Genomic DNA, 27,302 nt, shown 5'->3' on the forward strand with positions numbered 1-27,302 from the left:
CATACCCCTACTATCCACGTCGGCGTGGAGTTGATCTTATATAGTGTGGCGAGCGCAGCGAGGCGAGCGGACGCGGAATACATGTAAAGTAATCAGTGTCCCTTCGCGTGGCTCGCTTCGGGGTGGCGTGGATAGTGGGGGGTGCCTAAAACATCATTGTATGTCATACAATGATATAATTGTATAGGTAATGTAATGGCATCGTACACCCTATATATGCGGGAGATGCGATCCGATCCCCCAGGGCTAAGAGAGCAGTGAATAAATTACATAGGAAAATTGTATCGCACGGCCGTTAAAATGGCCCATGCGATGCGATTTTCCTACGGTGCTGTACGTAAGAAACTTGGGCGCCGTGATAATACACAAGTACCCTAATTTCTTCTACTGCTATTTGCAGCAAAAAAAAGTTCTGAATGACATTGCATGTGAAGATCTACCGGGACTGGGGCTCCGTAAAGAGCCTGTCCCTTCAGTGTGTTCTAAGTGACTACCAATGCCATCACTTCTCTACTCCTTTGGGACCACCGTGACATCTATGGGTCTATGTGTTCTGCAGTGACACAAGTATAGCTAGACCTGTTCATTTCACCAACCTAATAGTTGGTTGCAGTGGAACGTGTGACCTGTGAGCTTCTGCAAGTGATGAGGTCATGCTCACACCCGTCACTCCTAGTGCTCAGACAATGATCATGCTCTTGCTTTTTTTGGAAACCAAATCTCTCCTCTTTCATATGTTTCCAAATTGCCCATGTTAAATGGTAGCACACAAAATGTATGGACCACCTTTGAAAAGACCATTAAAATGTCATTAACAGCTTTTTATTTCTCTTGGCAGTGTTTCGAGTTGATCTTTTCTGCTCCGGGAAAATGGACTCCGAGGTCACGTTAGTCATGCAGCTCAACATAACAATCAGCTCAGCCAAAAACATCACAGTCCTTAATTTCAAGCGGAGGAAAATGTGCTACAGGAGTAAGTGGGATGGTATGGGGACACTGGACGAGGTTACCCGTGTTAATTCGAATTGAATCCACTTTGCCTACAGACCTTTTATATTCATGGAGAAGGGAAGTTGGAGCTAAGACTTCCATAACCATCAATCCAGTTGATACTTTTTTTTTTTTAACCTTTGCGAAATGTTCCGTGTTGTGAATTTGTATATGTGGTTGACTGTACACTGATCTGTAGGAACTTACGTTTTGCTGAGGACATAAGTCGATCAGCCTTTTTTTTTTTCTTTAATAATTGCTTAATATTAATTAATAGGTTAACCCCTTCTTACCAGTATGATCGTATATAAATGACCCTTCTGGGAATCTTGCGTACCCGAATTGCTGTTTTTATAGACCTCCATTCAAAAATGGCTGGTGCTTTCATTGGCAGGCAAAGTTCAGTATTGAGCCTGTGAACAGTTTAGTTGATTTCCCCAACATCACTAATTTTTCTCATTTAAACCAAGAGCCATTGTGTACTATAGGACATACCTTTTTAATGATATTTTCACAAGGAATAAGCAATGATAGGAATATGGGGGGTCCATAGCCGGGAGTAGAGTCCATTTCACGGTGCCCTGCAGAAATATGGAAATGGTCTGCACTAGTTGCAGGTCAACAAACGGTCTTGTCATTAAAGAGTTAAATGTAAAAAAAATAAGTGTACGTGCATTTTGTGGCACCAGCGTGGGTGAATTCCTTATTTATTTATGGGCACCATTAGGAGTTAATAGCTGGTATTTTTCATTCTCGGTCAGCCAAGGATATAACTCATGTTCCTGGCATTCTAAGGGGCACAGTACTGACATTATGACGGGAGGTGTAATTCATGCATGACCTGTCTTGCCTGCGGAGATATCTCCAATTCATCTGAATGGATTACGGTTTCATCAGTGTCTGAAAGCTGAAGGTGTTTTAACTTGTTATATATTAACTGTGTTGCTGAAGCCTGTACTATAGTTCTTCCTTAAAGAGCTACAAAACCTACTCGTTTAGTTGCATATAGCCTGGGTTAGTACTGGGCTGAGAATGCACAGGTAGTAATGAGCAGGCGGAAGGTAGCAGACAAGACGTGCTTCAGTTTCTTGTATGTCGGCTATAGATGTATAACACAACGTATAGGGCACCAGACTTATTGGAGTGAGTGCCAGTTGGCACTGGTATTGCTTTCATCCATTGCTATACATTTGCTATGTTTTGTTACCCAGCTCTAACTGCTGCTTCTTTCCACAGAGGTCGAGCAAGAAGTGAAACCCCCAGTAGCTGTAGACAGAAACAACACAAGAATTCATTGTAAGTCTCAAAGGGGATTATGCAGTTTAAGAAGAACCAGCATTGTGTAGGAAGACTTACCCCAAACCAGCGGTGGGGAACCTCCGGCCCGCGGGCCGTATACGGCCTCCGCAGCCAGTCTTTGTTACCCGCCCAGCGGCTGTGAAGGGAAGTAAAGTACACAGGGGAAATCTCGCGAGAGCTACCGACCTCTCGCGGGATTTCCCCTTTATCAGACTCCCTGCACAGCCGCTGGACCACACAGACCGGCGAATCTCAAACTGCGGCAGCTGCCGGAAAGTGGGACGGCTGCCGCAGGGCAATTTGTACTTTTTTTTATTTTTTTTTAAATGGCCCCTATGGCATTTTCAACCAATGCAAACGGCCCTTGGCCCCCTAAAGGTTCCCCACCCCTGCCCTAAACCATGATGTAAAGCTGAACGAACGTGAAGATTGCCCTGATCATACAGTGGTCTATCGAACACTGTGACAAGACGCCATTTACTGGCATTCGATAATGTGCACATGTAAAACATAGTGATAATGCATCATCTGGGGAGCAGAGATTCCTGTGCGTAATTAGTTTCTGTTATACAATAAAAGGGGATGCAGTTACAATCCCGGCGGTCGGGATCCCGGCGTTCAGAATCCCGACCGCCAAAATGCAGACACATTCTCCCTCCGTGGGTGTCCACGACACCCCTGGAGGGAGAATAAATTAGTGGCGAGCGCAGCGAGCCCGCAAGGGGGGGCGATCCACGCCCCCCCCTTGTCGGCATTTCGGCTGTCGGGATTCCGGCGTCGGGATTCTGAACGCCGGGATCCCGACCGCCGGGATTCAATACTGAATCCAATAAAAGTATTAAATTACGAGAATTTTTTTGTGTAGTTAAAAATTTAAAATACATGAGGTTCCCAAAGTGTTGTCCTTTCCCTACACAGTGTCTGTGTCACCTGTGGATCTCAGTCATATACCGGTACCTGTACTGCTGCAGGCTGGTGGGGAAAACGTAAACTGTTTGGGGTCGTGAAGAACGAACTGGGCTAGGGGGTAGAATTAAAAGAATGAGAACTATTTAATGTTTAGTACAAGAACACTTTGACTATGTTTCAACATGCCGGACTATCTGTAGCTAATTTGTACATATTGTTCTATGTCTCTTCCCCCCCCCCCCCCCTTTTCTTCCCTCCTGTTCAGTTGATCCTGTAAATGTAGCTCCTACAACCTCCACCCGTGTGTTCTATATCAGTGTTGGTGTTTGCTGTGCGGTTATTTTCCTGGTGGCCATTATACTGGCAGTGCTGCATCTTCACAGCATGAAACGCGTAGAGCTTGATGACAGGTAAGAGTTCATCTAACCAATGGCATCCTTAGAATAATGTTTAAATTGTTTGTGAAGAATACAGGAAATAAAAATGTTGGTCACACAGCTTTGAGGAATGTACATCCCAATCAGTAGCGGCTCTAGAGGAGGGGCTGGAGGGCAGTCCAAAATAAAAAAATGGGGAGCCACACCAACTCCCCTCCCCTCTACCCTTCAAATGCTGCCAAAAAACCCCGGTTGCAGCAGCAGCTCAATTTCTGTAACAGACCATGACCCCCATTATTAGTAAGTCACCGATGAACGGGAAATACCTACAGAAGTGCAAACCCTGCATTGAGCTGTTGTCAGAATAGCTGGCTGGGTAGCTACATCCAGTTTGTACGCTTGTAACTGGACTATTTAGTCTTGAAAAATGGCAATTTTAGACATCTAGAGAACAATTTTGGGTACTTGTTTCCTAGCACGGCCACAACGATCATAATCGCGGTCATCGGGGGTAAAATCGGGGCCATCGCGTGCATCGCATGCGCAAAAAAATCGGGTGCGATGGGCCACACGCGATGCCCGCGATTTCCCCATAGAGAACAATGTTAAATGCCTCAATTTACCCGATGACCACGATTTCCCATAGGAAACAATGTGAAATGGCTCAATTTACCCAAATTATCATAGGAACAATGGTAAATGGGCCAAAAACACCCCTGAACATTGAAATGTCCCCCCAAAAGTAGTTTACGCCACCACGTGATCAGCGTGAACCCGAAGCGTGGCGAGCGCAGCGAGCCCGCGAGGGGCGGCGGTACGCGTCCTCCGACCTTTTCATACCCCTACTATCCACTAGGGCGTGGAGTGAGAATAGAATAGTGTGGCGAGCCCCGCGAGGGGACGCGGATACCTGTGAAGCCTGCGAAGGGACGCGTTTACCTGTGAAGGTATACGCGTCCCCTCGCAGGGCTCGCTGCGCTCGCCACGCTTCGGGCTCGGTGGCTCGCTGCGCTCGCCACACTATTCTATTCTCAATCCACGCCCTAGTGGATAGTGGGGGTATGAAAAGGTCGGAGGACGCGTACCGCCAGCCCTCGCGGACTCGCTGCGCTCGCCACGCTTCGGGTTCACGTTCATCGCGGGGTGGCGTGAACTACTTTTGGGGGGACATTTCACTGGTTGGTCAGGGGGGTTTTTTGGGCTTTCTGGCCCATTTACCATGCTTCCCTATGATGATTTGGGTAAATTGACCCATTTAACATTGTTTCCTATGGGAAATCGGGGGCATCGCGGCTAAATTGAGGCATTTAACATTGTTCCCTATGGGGAAATCGCGGGTGGACCATTTAAGCATTTTTAGGCGCACACGACGCGACCGACCCGATTTTTCACTGTTTTCAATGCATTTCAATGGAAAAATCGGGGGCATCGCGTCGGTCGCGTCGCAGGCCACTAAAATTACCCCCGATGGACAAGATTTGTGGCCGTGCTAGGAAACAAGTACCCAATTTTGTATTTGGGGGCCATCAATAGCTCAGGTTGTTCATTATTCTGTTCAGTACAGTAGCCAGAATCCTGCCTTCTGCTGGTAAGGAATGAAAGATGTAGGCGGTCTCCGCACCTCATTAAGAGGGATATTTCACTTTGATTCGATGTCAGAACATTTCAGTCAGAATACCAGCCAATCTGACACCAATTCATGTGTATTCGACATTTCAGCGGCCATTTTCCTCAATTTTTAAAAAGTCTAGTCTGGGCTTCGATGCGTTTGGAGACGGCTGATATTTCCGAGTGTCTTAAATATCAGCACACATTGAATACCACCTTAATCTGTCCCAAAGTATTATGATGGGTTTGTGCGCTTAGTTACTTTTTAATCATTATGTAAGTGGTTGGCTACAAAAATTTATTTAATTTAATTGGGAGACCAATCCCGGGATTGAGCATTTTTCAGTCATCCTGAGATTGAAAAAATATCCCCAGGATTGGCTTCCCCAGTCAGGACTTGGGCCCTTATTCTAGTTCACTCACATAGGCACAATCACGCTCTTATGGACAAAACCATGTGCACTGAAGGTGGGGCAGATGTAACCTGTGCAGTGAGAATTAGATTGGGGCGAGGTTTGTACTTCAAAGTGATATAAATATATTGCAGTGTAAAAATAAATCAGCCAGTATTTACCCTGCACAGAAACAATAAAACTGCCAAATGTAACTCTCAGCACGTTACATCAGACCCACCTGCAGTGCACATGCTTTTGTCCATAAGAGAGTGATTGTGCCTTTGCGAGTGAACTAGAATAACCCCCCTTGGTCCAGAACCACTGGGACACCCCTCTTCTTGCCCCCCCTCCTAATGATTAATCACTAAATTATCTTCCTATCAGGATAGCTGACAGACATTGGTACCATATGGAAGAGCTGGTCAAAAGATTGAAGGGGCATGACATGTGAGGGGACGTGGAACACTAATTGGGGGTCCACTTGCACGGATATTGGCATGGACACCAAAAAAAGTGAAACCGTACGCCAATTTTTTTCCCGGTATCAGCCTGACATTGTATTTCTGTGAACTTAACCACACCCAATTATCTTAAATGGCTAATTATCTTTTAAATGCCCAATAATATGTCCTGCAAAAGGCAGGAAAATGGGTTAATTGATGTTGGACAGGTATATGGTGGAACTATATGAATAGGACAGGTGTTTATAAGTTTGTGTGTATGTCTGAAGGTTGTGATTTTGGGGCTTTATTGTTCGTTTTTTAAAGTGGCTTAAAATGAAAAAATATATGCTTACAGGCTTTCATTTAGGGACAAAGGAGTTCTAAATCCGTTTATGCATGCAACAATTTACTAGTCCTATTCTGCAGCAGTGTTTTATTTAATAGCATACTAATAACTTTGGCTAAATATGTGCATGTTTTTAGCTACTAAAATAGAGGATTGTTTAAGAGCTGAATTGACAACAGCGTTACTCTAATCATTACACCCGAATTACAGCCATATTGAGCTGCTCATGTATAATTAATTATATAACCGCATCCAAGGGAAGTAGCATAAATAATCACATCCCACTAGAAGCTCTGATTTCTTTAGCTTGTCTTTCAGGATGACTGATTGTTATCAGAGAAGATTGAACAGTCCGTGTACAAGTGCACACATAACATATTAAAGTGTACCCATAGACACTCACACATCTTTCACGAACAATCAGCGGTATCCAATTAGCTGCAGAGGTGGATTAGTTAATAACTGGCACTTAACGGGGGCTGTGATAACACATAGTATCAGGAGCTTACCCCGAATCACGTGGGTTATCTCCCCCCCCCCCCCCAGTCTTTTATCCAGTATTATTTCCAGTATTTTAAGGCCAAAGTTCTTATACAGTATTTAACATGTCATGCTATTAATTTCGTTATAGGTGTAATAACTCAAATCTAACCTTTGTGACCATAAGTAATACTTTTAGTTTTATTGCCTCTGTAGTGGGAATTTTTTTAATAATCCACTTAACCTATTATGCAGTATAAAATGCAGTGCTGGCCAATGGATTACTACATACAAAGCGCCTTGAGTCCTGTTGGAGAAAGTGCGCTATAAAAATTAGTTACTTACTATGGGGGCATTTTAATTACTCCTGAAATTTTTCATCCAAAGACACTGAAGATCCAGTTTCCGGACCCGTATTTTCTTTCTCCTGCCATTGGCAGGTTAAAAACCTCCACGGTAATTCCTGCCTTTCAGGTGTAATTGAATAGCCCCTAGATCATCAGTTAGCCACGGTATTCTAATGCTTTTATTTATGGTCTTATGGCTATTTAGAGAGCTTAATGCCATTCAATTTGTTGCCAATATTGATCAACTGGCTTATATATTGTATGTACATATATTCTATTAATCCTTTTTTTTTTTTTTTGCTATTGGCAGTATGAGTGACAGTGGCAGCTCCCAGGGACTCTCTCAGCCTTCTACCCAGACAACGCAGTACCTGCGGGCGGACACTCCTAACAATGCTACGCCGGTCACCAGTAAGAGTTCATTTAGCTGTTTGTGGGTGTTGGTATGAGTGTGACAGCATTAGCTAAATATGAATCTACACATAATTCACTCTACGAGGTATATTCAATGCGGGGGGGGGAGCGGCTGCTGGCGAGCTATAAGGAGAGCAGTGCCAATAGTTCGCCGTCAGAGTATTCAAAGCCCTTCCCCCCCTCCCCCCCACCCCACCCATTCGCGGCTTCCACCTCTCCTGCTCCCTGAGGCGAGGTGGAATTAGCGAGTGTGGGTGGCAAAACAGCAAGGCTCGCCGCTATAAGCAGCGGGCTCCCTGCATTTGCAGTGACCCTTGCCCTTCCGGGGAATCCTGGATGGCTTTTCCTTGCTAAAAAAAAGCCATCCTCTCCGTACAAACCCTGCTCGTCCCCCCGCATTGCATACCACCCCTTTATTCAGCATTAGGACACATTGAGGGCAATTTGACTAACTGTGTTCAGCACTAGTTGGGCAAATATGTCTTTATATAATCTTATCTCTTCTAGTCACCCCTTATTAATAGTGCTCCTGCCAGGTTGTACTATTTGTCCATAGACACTGTTGTTGCTGCACCCAGGCTGTGCACACTGTATTGTCGCTGTGTTTGTCCAGGTGCTGACCTGACCTGTATACATAAATTGTAATTGGATCTTTACAATTGTTACAAGGCATAGGACTATGTTTCTAGACTTGGTAAATAGTTTCTATCTTCTGTTGGTTTGAGTAAGAAATTGTATCTAGGTTGGAATATTTATTATATGTCGCTTTATGCTTTCTGCAGGCAACAATTATTTCAAGTTTTCACCAAGGTATTTGTTATTGCTTCCTAGCCACGGGAGGGGGGAATGTAGTCTGAGACCTAGTATGGTTCCAAAGGGATGCATTCAGCAATACCAACGCTGGCATCCAGACTACCGCCAGGAGACTGGTGTCTGAATTTTTATAGCAATGAGGATGCCAGCGCCGAAATCCCTAACACTGCGGGTCAGGTTAGAGTCAGACCTGGAAAAGGTAAATTTAGGCAGCAGTGGGTGTTACGGTTAGTCACTTGCTGGGGGAGTTGAGGTTAGGCTGTGGGGATTTATGGTTACTGGTCCCTCCTAACAATCCCTTCACCCTAAATCCCTCTACAGAGGGAGGGGCAAGTACCTGACCCCTGTCGGGATTCCCTTTGTCAGGATTCTGGAGTCCATTTTCGGAACTGTGGCATCTCCACCGCCGATCATCCACATGTAACCTGTTTCATAACCATGCGTAACAGAGTATTCATGAGTCATGTTCGCAATGTCTGCCATCTAACCACAGCTTGGCAAAGTACACAATTCAGTGTTTCCAGGCAAAGCAATTGGGCGTTTAGTGAAAAAAATATGAACCAGGAACATAGACTTTCGATCTGCCACCAAAGAATCAAATTCTAATGTTCTTTTACGGCACTGCCACCAACTCTTAGCAAACTTGGTTTTGCACGACCTGAATTATTAATGTGCTGTCCAGCATCTCTGATGGCACAATATGTACAGGAAGGCCATGACATCTGTTTTACCGGTGTATTGTGCTGAATTCATATTGGTTTTAACATTAGCAGCCACCTATAAGTACGGTTGACACCCAGCAGTAATGAACAGCCAGTTGTGGGCATGTTACGTATCGGTGGGTAAGGAAAGTATGTGTTCACCAAAGTTGTTTTTATATTGGTTCTAACACCATAGGAATCGCATCATTTGGAACCTTTTTAGAGAATAAGCACTGGCTTGTTTCTGTCAGCAGGTGGCAGTGAAGACTACACTCTGGTGGTAGTAGTATCAATACGCTTCTAGCAGAGTATTACCTTATGCACGGTTCTGCCTACAATCTTCAGGATGAGGACTTATTTTTATAATATAATAGCATAGCTTATTAGTGGACTGTGTATACCCTTAAGGTAAAAGGTCTTTTCATTCTGCAAAGAAATGTTGATGTTGTAAAGTTGGCCCAGGATTAACTGGGCTTGCCATGTGCATAGTGGGCCTGCCTGGTTTGTAGACTTTATGGCCTCACCTCTTGGTGCTCAGGACAATGTCTCTTTTTGAGTCTTGCAGACATCCATCCTGTTCACACTGTATATGCACAGACTGAATCCTGGACAAGTACATGTAACGTTAGTATGTCTGCAAATATTTCTGTAGTCAAAAGGCTTAAGCACATTGGAACATGTAATATTTGCTTCACCGTACAATCTTAGCATCCGGAACAGCTACAGTAATTATCTGAATACCGCAATGGCACGCAGTATACTGTATACGGAACATGGGTGTAAATACATGTGCTGCTTTGATATGATAAGCTTTGTAGGTAGATAGTGGACTCTCAACACAAATGTTCTCCAGGATTTCCTTACAGTTTCTGCTCAATGGATTTTGAATGGAGAGGTTGAATCCCAGCAGAGTCAAATGTTGAGCTAAAGTTTTGACACTATAGAAGATAGGTTGCCAATGGCTAAGTAGCCTTGAACAAGTATAAGGACATGCTGCGCTACATTTATTCTGTGCGGTCAGTTTATAACCACTCTCATATTTGAGGACAAATAGTTTAGTGAAGGGCGCTCTCCCTTTTTAGCAGCTTTGTTCATCTGACTATGTATGTAATATTCGCTTACTGTAACACTGGTCTAATGCTCCAGAACACTGTGTCATTGTGTCCTTGTATAAGCTGTTGTCTGCTTACACCTAAACTCCACAGCTCCTACCAATGAACGTTATGCTTTTATGATGGGAGTACGTTTGTGTTCTATACACTTTTTCAGACTTACAAATCCCCGCAGACCCTTTAAGGGTAGCAGGAGATAAACTAGATTTATTTGCATCAGTTATATAATTGAGGCGTCATTTTATATTTTGATTATTACCTTTACTTATATCTTGTTTAAGTTGTTTGCTCGGACATAACATTTCTGACAGACCCATACGGACAAGCCTAGTTCTCTTATTACAACCATAGCACTTTAAAGGCTCATACACACTTGCCGACTTTAAGCTGAAACTCGCTCAAAACAGCCGTTTTGAGTGAGTTTCAGCTTAAAGTCGGCAAGTGTGTATGGGCCACCGATGCCCGACTTGCGATGTGCGCTTCTGCATCATCGCTAGCAAAGTGAGCCGTCTGCTGGTTTTACCAGCACGTCTACCGATGATGGCTCATATTTGAGCCATCATCGCTAGGTATGTACGGCAGCCGGGCTGAAAGATGAGAGACTTTCAGCCCAACTGACCGGCTGCTCCCTCCCCCTGCTTCCCAGCACTGGACCATACTCACAGCCCGGGCGCCGCTCCTTAGCCACTCCCTCCCCCTGCTCCAAGGCCCTGGCGCATACTCTCCCCGTCGCGTCGCTCTGCTCCACATGCTGTTCCCCTGCCCACAACCCGTTGGACACCCTGTGCGCCCGCCCTTCTCTCTCGAAAGTATAGAGAGTGCGACTAGTATACAGTAGACATGGCAAGAGCTGGCCGCGGAGCAGTGACAGTGACAGACACTGGCACAGGGAGAGAGGCAGCGCAGGCTCATCACTTGGCATCTGATGAGCTAATGAACCCGCAGACGCCGTGTGTTTGCAGAGCGAGCTCATGGGTCCATGTGTTGCCCGCAGACAATTAGAGCCTCAATAATATGCTAATCTGGTGTTGGCTTTTGGAAGTGGTGTGGAGCTTGTGATTCTGGAGGTGGGGTAGCAACCTTTCCACAAAGGTAACCTATAGCTTCTAGCTAAAGAGGGCGGGGTGAGTCTTGCAGTGTAAACATTTATATTACTCTCAACTGATTTTTATATGCATCACGTTTTTCAAAGTGATGGACTCCAACATTAAATCAATCATTCGATCAATCACATTTGATTTCTCTCAGTTTTGTGTTAATGTACCAAACAGTGTGATGGACAGTTGGCAAGTGTGTATGGGCCACCGATGCCCGACTAGCGATGATGCGCCATCCCGCATCATTGCTAGCAAAGTGGGCCGTCTGCTGGTTTTACCAGCACGTCTACCGATGATGGCTCATATTTGAGCCATCATCTCTAGGTGTGTACAGCAGCCGGGCAGTTCATTTTGGAGAAAGAACGTCCGCTCACCTTGCCTTGCTGTCTGACCCTGCCTGCATTGTTAAAGGAGACAGCCGGCAGAGCGGTGGTAAACGCGGCTGTCTCAGAGCAGGTCCAACCATCCGCTGTGCGGCTATTTCAAATGACACCGTTGCCTGATTGGCTGCGAGTTGCGGACAGATGAACCTGCTCTGAGACAGTCTGATTTCCTCACCGCTCTGCCCAGCGGTCTCCTTCAGTGATGCAGGCAGGGACAGAAAGCGGGACACGGTGAGCAGAAGGACCCAGAACCGCACAGTGCAGTAAACATAGCATGTTACCCCTGGCACTGTGCATTTTACCCTTGGCACCATGGCATAATGTGTAATGGGCATTACGGTGTTTGGCATAATGTGTAATGGGCATTACGGTATGTGGTATATGTATAATGGGCATTATGGTGTGCATAGTCCCCTGTCCCATAAAACCCCAAGAACAGGAATGCACTGAATACAATGGCCCCTGCTCCAACCCTTGGAATTCAAACCCCACCCATTATGTAAATAGCCTTTTATATGAAAGATTGTCAGCAAAGTCTTTCGCCTCCTGAAAATATCTTGCTCTTTGGGGAAAATAGCTCAGTGTGTATGCACTACTTTGGTGAAAGAGATATATCTATCAAAGATTTTGGCAAAGTCTTTTGAAACGAAAATCTTCTAGTGTGTATGGGCCTACACTGTGGAATGACAGGACGATTGACTTGTCCCTCTGTATACCTAATTCATTATCCATAGTAGTTTGGATATAAAATCCTGTGATAAGCATATGCTAGATCTACAGAATTCATTACTAAACTACATCTGCGGCATATGACATACCTATTAGGAAATACTGAATATACAAATCTGCAACATGCCAGATGTAGTTCTAATATCAATATTGTTTCTAGCAGCTCCCATTCTGGGTGATACTGTTACAAGCTCATAAGGATACATGCCATGTTTTGGACTCGTGAGATAACGATGTAACCTTATATTGCAACAGTGTTGCTTGTCAGTTTGTGAAGTGTATTTGAATGCACACCGTAATTTTCTTTAAAAGTCCATACACACCGGGCGATTTTTTTTTTTTGTTGTTTTTTTTCCCAGCGTGTATGCTGGCAGAAAATGGGAAACCTGCCGGCCTGAAAAATGCTCAGTGCTTACTCACTGAGCATTTTTTTTTCTTTCTTTAGGGATTCTCCCCATGAGTGGATGACTTTCCATAGCTGGACGCTATGGATAGTCGTCCACTCCGCCACTCATTTCATGTTTAATACCAGCATATGAGTGGCCGGGCCAGCGTGCATCAGCGCTCATCGCTGCCCCGTACACACTGGGCAGCTTTCAATCAAAGCAGCTCAAACGAGTAAACTGAGCTGCTTTGAGCTCAGTCGCCCAGTGTGTATGGGACTTTAGATTCTCAGTGTATCTGCATTCTTTAAAAAGCGCCTACAGTGCTTGATACTATGAACCGTACCGAATAGGATATAACAGACAACCACATGCAGTCATCATCTATATAAAGTTCTAGTGTCAGTTTGTGTGTCTCCAAAGCACTGCCATCTGTTGGAAGTAAGTGAAACTACATCTTTCTCTCACACATGCACAAACACAGAGGCAATCACAAGGTAGCAGACTAGCTTTCGAAGCATTTCCTTCCAGCGTGCTTACTAGTATAGAATAAGACACTAGAGCAGGTACAGTATGTCCAAACTGTGGCCCTCCAGCTGTTGTGAAACTACACATCCCAGCATGCCTTGCCATAGTTTTAGCAATCCCTAATAGTAAAACTGTGGCGAGCTGTGATGGGACTTGTAGTTTCACAAAAGCTGGAGGGCCATAGTTTAGACATGCCTGCGCTAGAGGGTCTCCAACCTTTATATACACAGATACTAATTACAGTGCGTTGCCTGCTTGTCACGCTATTTTGAACACACCATTTCACTTTTTCTATTTCTGAATCACTACTTTTTTTGTATAATTATATTTCACAGTCTTATAATAATATTAAATATAATAAATATTAATTAGTTATATTTTAATATTTCAAGGTGCACCATGTATACGACAGCTTTCCCCTTCTGTGTTTCTATTCATAAAGATTGTTGACCTCTGTTACAAATGATACGCATTCTGTATGAATTATTGGTTATGGTATAAAGGGTTGACAGTCCTAAAGGTCAGCCGTTTCCACGACGACACCCAATGGTCAGCAGGCACAAGAGGTCAGCACGATCATGTATATATGGAAATGGTTGACTCCTTAAAAGGTCAACATGAGTTATTTTTTGTGCCGATTTTTTTAGATTTCATAATGTGGACCCCATATTACTGTACCGCGACCCTTCGCATGTTTGCTTCGCTTTACTGTCCATCCATTGACCAGCAATTATATTAATTATACATTGTATTATAAACACCCTTTTCCCCTGTATTTGGTTGTCTCTGGCTGGAGAACTAGTTGTTGTAGATCCACGAGTCTATCAATTATTTTTTTTATTTTGGGTAAATCGACACCATTTCCGGAGTCTTAATTAGCATATACTTGGTGGTGGCTGCCCAATCTTTTTCAGTATATAATTAAACACTATTATTATTATTATTTATGATAAATGCGGTTTACAACATGTGAATAGATCCAGTCAGCCAAACCAATTACACCGAACCGGTTTGCTGCAGAGCAATAACCAGCGTACGGGGTAAGCGCAGACATCCGTCAGTCTTGCTGTGAATTGAAGTTATCCATAACCCCCACAGACCATCTCGCTCAGACGCTTGTATGCTGTCACTGAAGTATGGCTGCAATGTGGAATGCTGGGGAGTCAGAGCTCCATTTATCAGGCACCAATCTAGTATGAAATGTAGCTGCCTTAATAATTCTACTATGGTATGGCAGAGATTGAACAAGCTTAGACCTGCCAAACAAACAAGCCCACAGATTCTATATATGTATCTGTACAATGCCTTATCTGACTGTTACAGCCCTTGGCCCCTGGGACAAGGCTCCATTTTTACAGCAGTATCAGAATAATGAAAATCCCAATGGGCTGGGTAAGTGTACTACCCCCCCCCCCCCCCCCCCCCCCTTAGTACATAACCCTCAACTCCTCCTAGTGGCCAAACCTAACCCAGCCTATATAATAGGGATGTCTGGATTGGGATGCTGGTATTCAACTCATATGGCCAATAATGATCTGATTTGTAAATGTTTTTACGCTAAACATCTCCTGTGTGTTGTGATTCAGATATAGCTATGTATTAGATGTGGTTTGGTGTTCCATGAGAGAACGTCACATTTGGTTCTGCTGCTAACACAACCTGGGTATTCATATTGCTTTTGTTTGGCTCCGTTGGCTCCTCAGGTTATCCAACACTGCGGATCGAGAAGAATGACCTGAAAAGTGTCACCCTTCAAGAGGCGAAAGTTAAGGTGAAGGACATCGCTATCTCCCGAGAGAGAGTTACCCTCAAAGATGTCCTACATGAAGGTATGTGTGTATTGTATCCCCCGCTTCTATTTACAAAACTCATTATTTAGCAAAATCAGTCAATATGTGCCAATGACTCGGACGGATGAAGTGTTGTTCTGTTCTCTTATTACGGTTTGTATATAGTGCCACCACGTTATGTAGGCTGTTCGGGGCATGTTTAACCATTCACCACAGCCCTTCCCCAGTACGGAGGAAACCAACAAACAAGGAGAGAACATACAAATGTGTATAACCAGTGTGAGAAACAAGCCCAGCACTTCTAACCACTGTGTCGCCATGCTTGCCTTTTAGGCATGCGTTGTCTATTAAGTCATTGATCAGCTTACTAATAAATATGCTTGTCAAAATTCAGTTTGATGGTTGCCAGTCATTATTTCATGTTTTAACCTGATGGTCATGCCTTCCCCATGGCTGTACCTTATTCCGAACGTACTGGGTGTATCGAAATAATGGCTTCATTATTTAATATACAGGTGAATTTCTGCAGTTGCATTTTATGATTGGCTTGATATAAGCTCTGCCAGTAGCCACCACTGGATTCAGTATTGAATCCCGGCGGTCGGGATCCCGGCGTTCAGAATCCCGACGCCGGAATCCCGACAGCCGACAGGGGGGGGACGTGGATCGCCCCCCCTTGCGGGCTCGCTGCGCTCGCCACGCAGCGGGCCCGGTGCCTCGCTACGCTCGGCACGCTATTTTATTCTCCCTCAAGGGGTTTCGTGGACACCCCAGGAGGGAGAAAGTGTCAGCATTTCGGCGGTCGGGATTCTGAACGCCGGGATCCCGACCGCCGGGATCTTAACTGCATCCCCCACCACTAGTGTAATGGGCATTGCCTGGGGTCACTCTTTGGGTGATCCTGCTGGTGCTTCAGAATGGCTGCAACGGATATAAATTGCAAAGGATGACAAGCATTGCAACATTCCTGGCCGGGCCTAGTTATCCATGACTCTGTACAGGTCACTTCATTACAACAAACTAGATGCTTAAGGTTTCTGTTCCAACGCTTTCCTCCTGTCAGTCCTCCTGTCAGTATGATGAAACTGTCCATAAACTCCAAAACATACAGTAGTTGGTGACTATAAAAGTATAATTACGTTGTTCAAAGTTTGCCAGTATTGTTGCCCTACTGCATTGGCTGAAGCACACTTAAGCACTTTCAGTACAGTATCCTAATGGCCTCTGGTGCAGGTCAGCAGCTGATGCTGAGTGTAGTTGTACTGTACTGGCATCTCTGGCACTTGCTGCACAGAGCAGAACAAGTCACAAGCCTTTCAGTCCTTGCCTGATTCTCTCTTAATGTGACAACCTGCTGCATAAAAATGAGATCACGTTCTTTAGCTTATTTAGAAAACACAGTGTCTGCTATTCAATGGGCTCTCCCATTCTGTCTCTCCCACAGACTGGCACAGGCCTCACTCAACATGCAACTATACCATGCTTAGATCTGATATGGCCACTTCCTATGGGTAATTAGTCACATCTACCAACACTTGAGTTTGGCAACAGTCCCTGATAATCTTAGTACAATGCTCTCCTATTACCACAGTAGAGAACTTCTGGAAGTAATGATTCATTATATGTAGTAAACTGCACTAATATGTTAATTATTAACTGGTCCCCATGAAGCCTGACACAGATATTTATCCTCTGTTTGCCAGCTGTCCTGGCTCCAGTGTATGTACTAATATTGAAACCTTGGCTAGAACGTCCCTGCACTTCCCTGACTTGCTTGTGACTTGTTTTTATAGTCTCCCAGCCTGTCTCTGAGGACAGTGACCATGGTCACAAAGATAAGGTTGCACTCGGCTGTGACGGAACATTCATTTAATTCGTTTTGCTTATTTTACGGAAAATCAAGATGCGAAATTCCTTTTGGATTAGACTCCAAATGGAAAACTGGCCATTTCCTCAGAAATCACACCCTACAAGAGAATTTCAGAACTCTGACTAAAAAATGGTTAATTTTAATTCCCACATCAAAAAGCTGTGAATGGATTATGCACTGAACAGTTATTATCATTGCCTTACCTGATAGCTGTTCTACAGTGAGCTTTACCTGTCAGATCAGGGCAGGAACAACGCAACAAAACGATGCTGCCGGCTACCGTCAGTCAGTGGAACGTGGCGGCAGAACTGCCAATCGGCAAATAAAAGATGAGCTTTGGTTACCATAAATGTACATTATGGCTATACTTTGTGTCCTATTTTATATAGGGCTAACTATCCTGTAACTTTATTTCTAACTCTGTGTACTGGCCACAACATGGGTCACCGTCGCAAGTAAGGTTTCTGTGAAGCACCCTATTCTCACTGTGTAAAATTTCACCTTCCATTTTAAGGTATTTGACGTCTGTTATGCTGTTGGTCTTCTCCAGAATTGATGCTTAGTATCTTCGTAGTAATCCAAAGTTTACTTTACCATGCATTCATTTATCAACAGTAATGTTCTTTTTATGGAAGGCCGAGTCTCGGCTTGTTCTCAGTAAGTCTGCTTACGCATGATCCCAGATGATCTGACAGTCCGCCTAAGGACAGTTCCCTAGGTATACAGTGTTTTATGGTTCTGTGTAATAATCCTAATGATTTGCAGAAAGGGCAGAATTGATAAGGGTGTTTCCAGTAAGCTTTTATACTCTTATTTTTTGTTTCACTTTGAATTGGATCTAAGAAGATTGTTATTGCTGTGCAGTTGTTGCAGTGGTGTTTCTTTACTACTCAGTCACTGAAGGCATTTGACATTCCTGCCTTTCAATTTACTACAAATGTGTCTGTCCTGGTTCTTTTCCATGTTTTTGTGTATGTATGCATGTGTTTGAATGTGTACAGATATGTCCCTGTACATATAACCTCCTTGTAAATCAAACAGCTCTTCTATTTGTGCCATACTCATGACTTTAGTGCTGTGCACCTTTTTTTTTTTTTTTTTTAAATCACAAGGCCTCTTTATTGACAATCTCATGCAAATGAAACACACAAGCAGCTATTGTTGATTACAATTATATGCAGTATTTGTATATGCTTTTGTGACTGGCCATTTCTGCTTTTGGAATGTAACATAGCCTTTCAGATACAGCCACAGTTGCACACATTACAGGAATGTTGGAAATCCTTTTAATCAGCAGTGGCTGCTTGTGTGCCCTATATGCACTGCCCTACTAATACGGTAAGTACAAAAGACACCCTGCACTACCAGGTCACATGGTGCTCACATTTTGTATAATTTAACTTGTAGAACATGGACGGTAGGTTGATGTGGACACATAGTGTATGTATAAAATATTGATCTACAGGTGTGAACTGCATTTTAATCCATCTTGTATTAAACTAAATCTAAACATATTCCCGTGTTTGCATAGTCTGCTGTGCTACGTATTTTGCACCGCTTTTTACACCCGTTCCTGCCCCAGTAGAGGTTACAACATATTACCATCACAAACTAGGCTGAATTTATTTTTCGTACTCTAGAGCCATTTTACATACCAATAGATTTCTAGATTGTGGGAAGAAAGTGGAGTACGGGGGGGGGAAACTCGTGTAAACACTGAGAACATACCAGCTACACAATTGAACCCATGACCTCAGTGATATAAGGCGGCTATACTAACCATTACACCACCTATTTGTTTATGCAGGCACCTTTGGGCGAATATTCCATGGCATCCTAGTGGATGAGAAAGACCCCAGTAAAGAGAAGCCAATGTTTGTAAAGACTGTGAAAGGTAAGTTATCCATGCATTGTGTCCAGAATATTGTTTCTCACCCACCTCATTTGCCAAGTGATGACATTTTAGTGGCACACCAAGCATAAACGTCTGCTTTTATATCCTAAAATTATGTTTTCCTGCTATTACTCTGACGTCTATTATTAAAATCATACATTTTAGAAATAGCGAACTGGCAAACCTGAGATCCTCTACCTGCATCCCTTAGCTCATCACTGCTTTATGCCACTGTGGTCCTTGCTGTTCACAGACCCCCTGAGCTTTCAACCTCAGGCCCAGTTCTTATTAAGTAAGAATTGTGGCAGCATGTGACCCACTGCAGGTTGTATACCAGAGAATAGCAATTTTATTATATTATATTAATATGGCACCAATAAGAATATGTAGTGCCGAACAGGGAACATATACAATTGTATAAAGAAATATTACATTATAAAAATGTCCACACAGTGCAAGTGGATAAATCAGACCAGCAGATCATTGTACAACTGTGACCATTACTAACAATAGCACTCAATAGTATCCGGCCCCGGTGAGGACAGCCAGACAAGGTCAGCTGCTGCAATTAGGAGTACATTGGAGACCAGGGGGTCCTTTGAGATGATGGATGGCCCTGGTCTAAAGTGGTAGTGGTTATAACTGGGAGGAGAGCTCTTCAGTGATGAGTAGGGAGGACAGACAGTGTGAGAACTGTTGGCATCAAGCAGGTATGTGTACAAGGGCACATGTGAAACAATGCAGGCTAATAGACCAACTGAAAGACTGGCTTAGTGAGTTCCATAGGAGCGCAGCACAAGGAGAACTCTTGGGTGTGGCAGTTGGAGCTGGTCATTTGTGCAGAGGCAAAATGGCTGTTGAAGAGAGCAGAGGAATTCTAGATTTGGGATTAACAAATTAGGGGTTTGAATTTGAATGCATGAAGAATTGAAACCATTTGGTAGGAGTTGATGAGCTAGTGAAGGAGAGGTTGAATTAGAATGACCTAATAGATAGATGATAGAGAAATGAGACATGCAGCATGGATGTATTGCTGAGGGATGAACCAGAAGAACTGAAGAGCATAGAAATGGACTGGAACACTGGAAGTGATCAGAAATACAGAAAGAGGATAGAACAAGCTCTCTAAAATCGGGATCAATGTATAATATAACAAACCTAAAACCATGCACAAAAAAATCTTCATAGCATATTAAACAGCCATATTACAATAATAACCACCAAACAAAGGAGTATTACTGATTTCAACTATGAAGTCTTCCTCATCCCAAATGACACGTTTATAGTATGTTGTAGTTTGTAGGTGGCTGTTTTGTCCCTCTAATAAAAATAGTAACATTTGTAGTCCATACACTTTGGTGGTTGTGAATGGAGCTCTGCTGCTGTGTGTGATGACATAGGGCCTCATTCAGACCTGATCGCAGGGCACTTTTGTTTACAATGGACAAAACCCTAACTGCACTGCAGGTTAGGGCAGCTGTAACATGTGCAGAGAGACTTCGATTTGGGTGGGGTTTGTTTTAAACTGAAATCTAAATTGCATTGTAAAAATAGAGTAGCCAGTAGTTACCCTGCCCAGAAACAAAATAACTCACCCAAATCTAACTCTCTGCACAATGAGATGTTTTTTTTCCCATTTGCAAACAAAATGTCTCCTGCGATCAGGACTGAATTAGGCCCACAGGAACATCTGTGAATAGGAGGTAGATTTAATGCTGGGACTTACATCTACAAACCCTACACATAGCATTTCCCCATACATTTTCTAAATGATCTCACTACAGTAGATCGCTTAGAAATCAGTCCTCTGTGTGTAGGGGCCATAGTGCTAGCGATGCACTGCCCCACAGGTCGCTATTGTCTGGGCGATTATTATCCAGCATGCTGGATAATCTATAATCTATAATCACCGTTGTCAGGGCTACAGTACTCTCCTTAGAACACTGGCCCTGAGAGATCGCTCAGCGGCACATCACTGTGCAGTGCTGTGTGCTGAGCGATCTAGCAACGCTCATCTACCCATGTGTAGGCCCCTTTACCTTTCATGTGATAACGTTGCCTTTTTTAAATAAAGGTCCTACGTGGTATGAAGCTACTCCTGTGTTTGATGGTTATTATTTGAATTTAGCATAAAACAGATCATTTATTACATAGCCATGAGGATTTTTTCAGCATCAATAGATTAAAAAAAATAAGACTTGAGAATCATATAAAGGATACGTGACTTTGAATATAAGATTTTCTGTAAGAAATGAACCACCAATTTGGAGTGCTTGTTTTATCCCCTTCTGTATTTACAGGGAATCAAACTTTTTTTTTTTTTGAGCGACGCTAATTGCTCAGTAGGGCTCCATCTAGTGGCCCTTCCGCAGTGAAAGTCCAGTGTTGGCCTTCATTAAACAGAAATGTGTCTATTTCACTACATGTTGTGTTTTTTCTTTTTTAAACTTCGTTTGTCCTCTATTTAAAACCTAGAGGGACATATTTGGTCCTTGAAGGGCATTGGGTTTCCCATCACTGATCCTTATGTCGGTCTTCGAGTTCTTGTTTGCATTTGTGTAGCGTTTCCTTAACAGCATCTCCTTCAACAAAAATGTTAGAAAAACGTTGTGTAGTGATTGTCTTTGTAAATGTCTGCCAAGCGCACAAGCTAATCCAAGCTCTATAAACATATCATTTGCTTGAAAACCTGCCCGAGGCATCACTTTGTCCTGACATATTTACTTTGCCTGGTTTCTTCATTTTGAATGAATTACCAAGAGAAGAAAACTCGAATGTCGTTTTGGCAGTGGGGCTGGAGCCAATGTTTTCATTGCAGGAACTGTGAGCAGCTAAAGGTCCGGGGCCTGGGCTGTGTCAGCGTGGGAGCGTGACACGTACTTGCTTGGCATAGTCCACTGAAGAAGAAATGTAATATTAAAGTCAAGTGTTACGCTGCAGGGTTGATTATCGGAGAAGCATCATTTGCTGAATCCACTTTTCTCAATTGTATTTGTTATTTTTGTATTATTTATAAACACCTTAGTCGCATGCTCCAAAACTAATAACTGCTCTTACTCAGGGTCGCACAGCTCCGGAGGTGTTTCATTAAATTCCATTTATACTGCTGTGAATACTGATTTTGTGTCGCAAATATCTGGACACCTCTGAACTTGTACGTTTTCCATGTCTGTAACCGAACGCCCCCTCCCCATGTAAGAAGCATTTGCACCTCCCCAATTATGTACGTTGACTAGTCCTCTGCTACAGCTTTTACTAAACACATTTTCATTTTTTTTCTACCTACTTTCTCTACTATATCAGCCAGGCAGACTTTCCTAGCATGGTGCCCGTCTCATTGATTGTATGCCTTAAGTTTAAGGTACTTAAGGCATACAATCAATGCGATGGACCCGATTTTTTAATCTTATGCATCCATAAGATGCATGAGATCCATGAGATAAAAAATCGTGAGCCCCCAATAACCATTGTTAACGCCACCAGCACTATCAACGCCAACCCGAAGCATGGCGAGCCCGCGAGGGGCGGCGGAACGCGTACTCCAACCTTCATACCCCCACTATCCACGTCGGTGTGGAGTTAATTTTATATAGTGTGGCGAGCCACCGAGCCCGAAGCGTGGCGAGCGCACGCGGACTACTTTACATGTATTCCGCTTCCCCTCGCGGGGCTCGCTGCGCTCGCCACGCTTCGGGCTCGCTGCGCTCACCACACTATATATAATCAACTCCACGCCGACGTAGATAGTGGGTGTATGAAAAGGTCGGAGGATGCGTACTGCCGCCCCTCGTAGGCTCGCTGCGCTCGCCACGCTTCGGGTTGGCGTCAATGGGGGGGCCATTTCACCCATGGGGGGGGGGGGGGGGTTAGCAATTAAAATTGGGGTTTTGGGGGCTTTTTACATTGATTCCAATGTAAAGATCTCGTCGATTGCATCATCTCATGTATCTTATGCCGCACAAACACATAAGATGCATGAGATGCTTGAGATATCAGCCCCACACATACAATCTAGATCTTGGGCTCCGTGCTAGGAAAGCAGTACCTTATTTTTCTTGACTTGGATGTAACAGATAGTGCATATATAGCTTGGAGAGTTTATGTAAAGCCACTTTCAGACGTAGCAATAATCCTGCGTCTTTACAAGGGCTGCCAAACTACCCGGGTCTTGCTTATGTGTGCAAGGCACCAACCTGGGGACCACTTCCCCTGCAGTTGACTATCAGAGTTTGCAGGACTGCGTAAACATCCTGGGTTAAGTGTGAATCTGACATTGCAGGATTTTTCTATAGGTCACACCTAGAATCCTCCAATAGGTAATTTTGGGGCTGCTGGAGAGGGCAGGGCTGTGGTTTGTGCTGTTTTGTGGAAACTACAGAGATGCTGCCAGTTGATGTAAGGTCTGGTGACTGGAGAAAAGGTGTGTGTGTGTGTGTGTGTGTGTGTGTGTGTGTGTGTGTGTGTGTGTATTAGTGTGAAGTGTGGTGTATAACAGTAGCCTGCCAGCCCTGTATGAAAACAAAGGGGATAACACGAAAATTTCCCTCGGGTTTAGTGTGAAAGGGAAACAGCCAGCAAAAACCCTGGGTCTGAGCTGGGAAATTCCTAGGTCATATGTTTGAAAGGGGTATAACTGTGGAGTTCTACAATGTACTGTCCCAGACTGGAAGGCTGACTGCCAGAGCTACAAGTGTGTGAAATGCATCCTATCTAGCTCCATAGAGAAGCACAATGATTTAGGTGTGATGGTCTTCTTCCTTTTTTCTTTTTTTTTTTATACACTTGATCGTGTAACCATACACTACATCCTCAAGTCGCATCTGATTTTCCTTGATCTTCCCAGGAGTCCTTCCATGTGATTTGGTGCTGATGTGATTTATTGCATGGGCTGGACCTCAGAGTGCTGGCAAATCACATGTGATATACCTCAGGTACTAAAAACCAGCCACAATGTGCACCGGAAGCCTGCGGTTCCGGTCAGTCCTTAGTGCAGCAGGTCCGATCTCCAACCCGATGCGCACGTCACTTCAGATGTCAGACGCAAGCATCTTTGCTACTTCATCCGATTTCTCAGCCCGACCCTCTGGAATGGGATGATAAGTGGCCAGATCGTACGTGTATGGCAAGCTCAACTGCTGCAAATGCTGACTGGCCGTGCCACCATGTATGCTGGGAAGGCTTGTTGCTTACCCATAGTCTGTTTTCTTCAGTCAAGCATTACTGGCAGCGCCAGGAGAGATCACCGAACCCTGTCATGAGGAATCCTTTTGGGTAATGAGCAGGACCTATGAAATAGTAGCAGAAGGCAGCAGGCTTTGGGTTTATTATCCAGTGTGATCCAGAGCTCAGATGCTGGAGACTCCTTGCACAGCGATTGTATAGCCTTGGTGCCTCACACAGCACATTGCAGCTTGTTTATCTAGGAAGCAAGTTTGATTTCTGCTAATTTACATGCTCACAATGTGGAACTAGATGTGATTAGGTCTGCTGGGACATGGCCCTGAATTAATATAGTCATTGCATATTCAACAGATGGATGCCGTCCCACACCTCAAGCAATGCTTAAATGAGTCCTCCTAACTCCTGCTGGTCCCTTTGGCAGTCAGTAGGAATATGTGCAGCTCAGAGGCAAAGCTCGTGCATTGCTTAACATTAAAATCAAGGAGAGCCGGCTCCAGATTCTCCCAGCCGTGACTTAAATATATGTAATTAAATGCATTGTCCCCAAATCACACATTAATTCTCCCAGTGTAACAAGGGATTCCCTTAACACTCTTGTTGACTACTCTGTATGTGGGCTGTAAACCTAATTAAACCTCATTAAACAATCTGGGCAACAATTAGTGTGACTCTCTTTGTATAGCTTCCTCCAGTGTTTGCTGCGTCTCATCTGCTAGTCATGAGGTGGTTATCGGGGGCAGTTTTATTTCTCTAGTCATACATTTTTATGCACCCAAATACTTGGTGACGACTCAATTTAACAGCAGATATACCAGCCATTCAATTAGTGGACACTATTATGTTGGTCGCATTTTCAATAATAGATTTTTATTAGGTCTTCGGAGAAAAGTACAAATGCATATACAGGAATATGGGCGGTACTCAAACACGACAAGGTAAATAAAGTTTGCGTCACAAGTGTATCACCCACTAGTCTGGTTGGACAATGTCAAGGAGATACATAGCATTTTTATAACCGCCCTTAGAAACCTAAAATTTTTAAATTTTAATATAACCATTAAGAAGTACAAACTTGAACGGTATTGAATATATAAAAGAAGAAGAAAAAAAAGAAGGGGGGAAAAGGAAGAAGACAGACACAAAAGGGAAGAGTTAAAGCCACATAGTATAGAGTAGTAATAACTTAGTACCTGCATCACTCGGAGTGGCTCGTTGTCAGGGGAAAGGGCATATAGAAAGGACTATTAGTGGATTGAGACATAATTCTTATGTGTGTGGAGGCAAATTAATGGTATAAAAGTTCAACCTGTCGTCGCTAAACATAGAGAGGTTCTGCGATTCCCTATATTCACACCACTTCAGCCACTTAAGGTGAATCGATGAGGCGACAGGAGAGTATTGAACATTTGCAGTTTCGAAGAGGTAGTGGTTATGGACCTTATTTGACGATTAGGGTGGCCAATCCCGGGATCGGCGGGATCCCGGGATTTGGCCCCAAAATTGCCGGGATTGGAATCCCGGGATTGGAGCTTCCAATCCCGGGATTTCGGGATTAAACTAGTCTAATGCTGGGCAGCGTCTGAGCACTCGCTCAGACGCTGCCCAGCTACTCCCATCCTGGCTGTGCAGCTCAGACGCGCAGCGTGGTCAGAGGTCACGCTGCGCGTCACACTGTGCAGCCAACTGAATACGCCCCCGCACCTCCGCTCTGTATTAGCGGTCCCGGAGCTCCAGATCTCGCCTCCTGCGGCCTGCCACTGTGACCAGCCGTGACTGTGTGCGGCCGGGGGAGGTCAGGCGGCGAGCGAGTTGCGACACCTATGGGTCACGCTGCGCAGGCCGCAGCGCTGAACCCGCTCACCGCCCGACTTCTCCCGGCTGCACAGTCCAGTGTGTCACTGTGACTAACCTACTGTACCTCCGGCGTCACACCAGCAGCCTCCGTGCATTCCACTGCCGTCTGCGCCACTCAAAGTAAGACACTGTGGGGGGAGAGTGGGGTGGTTTGCTTATTAGGGATGCCAATCCCGGGAATCCCGGGATTGAGCATTTTTCAATCCCGATTCCCGGGATTGAAAAAATGCCTCGAGATTGGCATCCCTATTCACGATATGATTGATTGAAGGTAGGTCCGTAGATTTCCACTGATGGCCTATAGCTGCTTTTGTAGCTATTACGATATGTCTTAAAATATACAATTCTCCCCCAGCTAGTTGTTCAATATGGTGTAGTAGCGCTACCACCGGGTCTAACTGGATACTGGTTCTAGTTACTACGCTAATGAGATCAAAGATTTCAATCCACAGGGGACGGGTCTTTGGGCACTCCCAGAAGATTTCGAAGATGGAGCCCACCTCGCCACAATTCCTCCAGCATAAATCAGAGACATTCGGCCATATGGCATGGAGTCTCTTGGGAGTGAAATATGTCCTATGGCATAGTTTATAGAACATTTCAGCATGTTGCGAGCATTTGGACATTTTAAAACCTGAGTAAAGGATAGAGTCCCATGTCTCTTTGTTTAAGGGAGTATTGAGGTCGAGTTCCCACTTTAATTGGGCAGGTAGTTTTCCCTGCTTAGTTTTAGATATCAGGAAGTTGTGCCACCTAGAGATGCCGCCTTTTGTGCAATTGGTGAGAACTTAGAGGTGAGTATTTTAGGTGTAGGGAGTCCTACTGCGGGACCTGTACTAGTCGCGGTAAGCCAGTGTCGAATTTGTAAGTATTTATAGAAATCATTCTTATGTATCCCGTATTTTTCCTGTAGCGAGGAGAATTGCAGCAGAGACCCCCCCCCTTGTACTAAATGACCCAGGGAGGATATGCCCGCCGAGGTCCAAGACTCCAGATGGAGATCCCGGATAAGTCTGGAGATAGAGTTAAGGGATAACTCCGCGCTCGGCAGGGACAACTCTTTTGTCCCAGCGGTCACCCCATTCCACACATCCAGGGTTGCGTTGGTGGCATTTTCAAGCGCGCATATGTTGTATCTGTCAGAATTGGGTACAGAGATGTTACGCCGGACTGCAGACCTACAGTATATGCATCAGACAGGGGGTACTAGCACCTCACTGCTGGTATTCAAACCCCTTTCCCTTAGTGTGGCTGCTAATCATTTTTGAAGCAGAGCATTTACAGAACCGGAATCCTATTCCGGGAAAGTACCAAGTGTGAGATGGGTAGGGTGAGGCTGGCCTGTGGCTTATCGCTATC

At 44.3% G+C, this 27,302-nt stretch overlaps 1 protein-coding gene across 2 annotated transcripts in view; it reads left to right on the forward strand.

The window, feature by feature from the left end:
* RYK (receptor like tyrosine kinase) overlaps positions 1–27,302 on the forward strand; it is a 129,827-nt gene that overhangs the window by 66,197 nt on the left and 36,328 nt on the right. Inside the window, exons 4-9 of one of the 2 annotated variants that reach the window (XM_083178392.1) lie at positions 839–973; positions 2,227–2,286; positions 3,464–3,608; positions 7,505–7,605; positions 15,049–15,183; positions 18,822–18,908. In XM_083178392.1, coding sequence (XP_083034518.1) covers positions 839–973; positions 2,227–2,286; positions 3,464–3,608; positions 7,505–7,605; positions 15,049–15,183; positions 18,822–18,908 — 663 coding nt within the window. The remainder of the gene's footprint in view (positions 1–838; positions 974–2,226; positions 2,287–3,463; positions 3,609–7,504; positions 7,606–15,048; positions 15,184–18,821; positions 18,909–27,302) is intronic. The other variant, XM_083178393.1, reaches the window with a different exon arrangement.

This window comes from Crinia signifera, chromosome 3, assembly GCF_055691185.1.
Source record: "Crinia signifera chromosome 3, ASM5569118v1, whole genome shotgun sequence".
NCBI classification, from domain to species: Eukaryota; Metazoa; Chordata; class Amphibia; order Anura; family Myobatrachidae; genus Crinia; species Crinia signifera.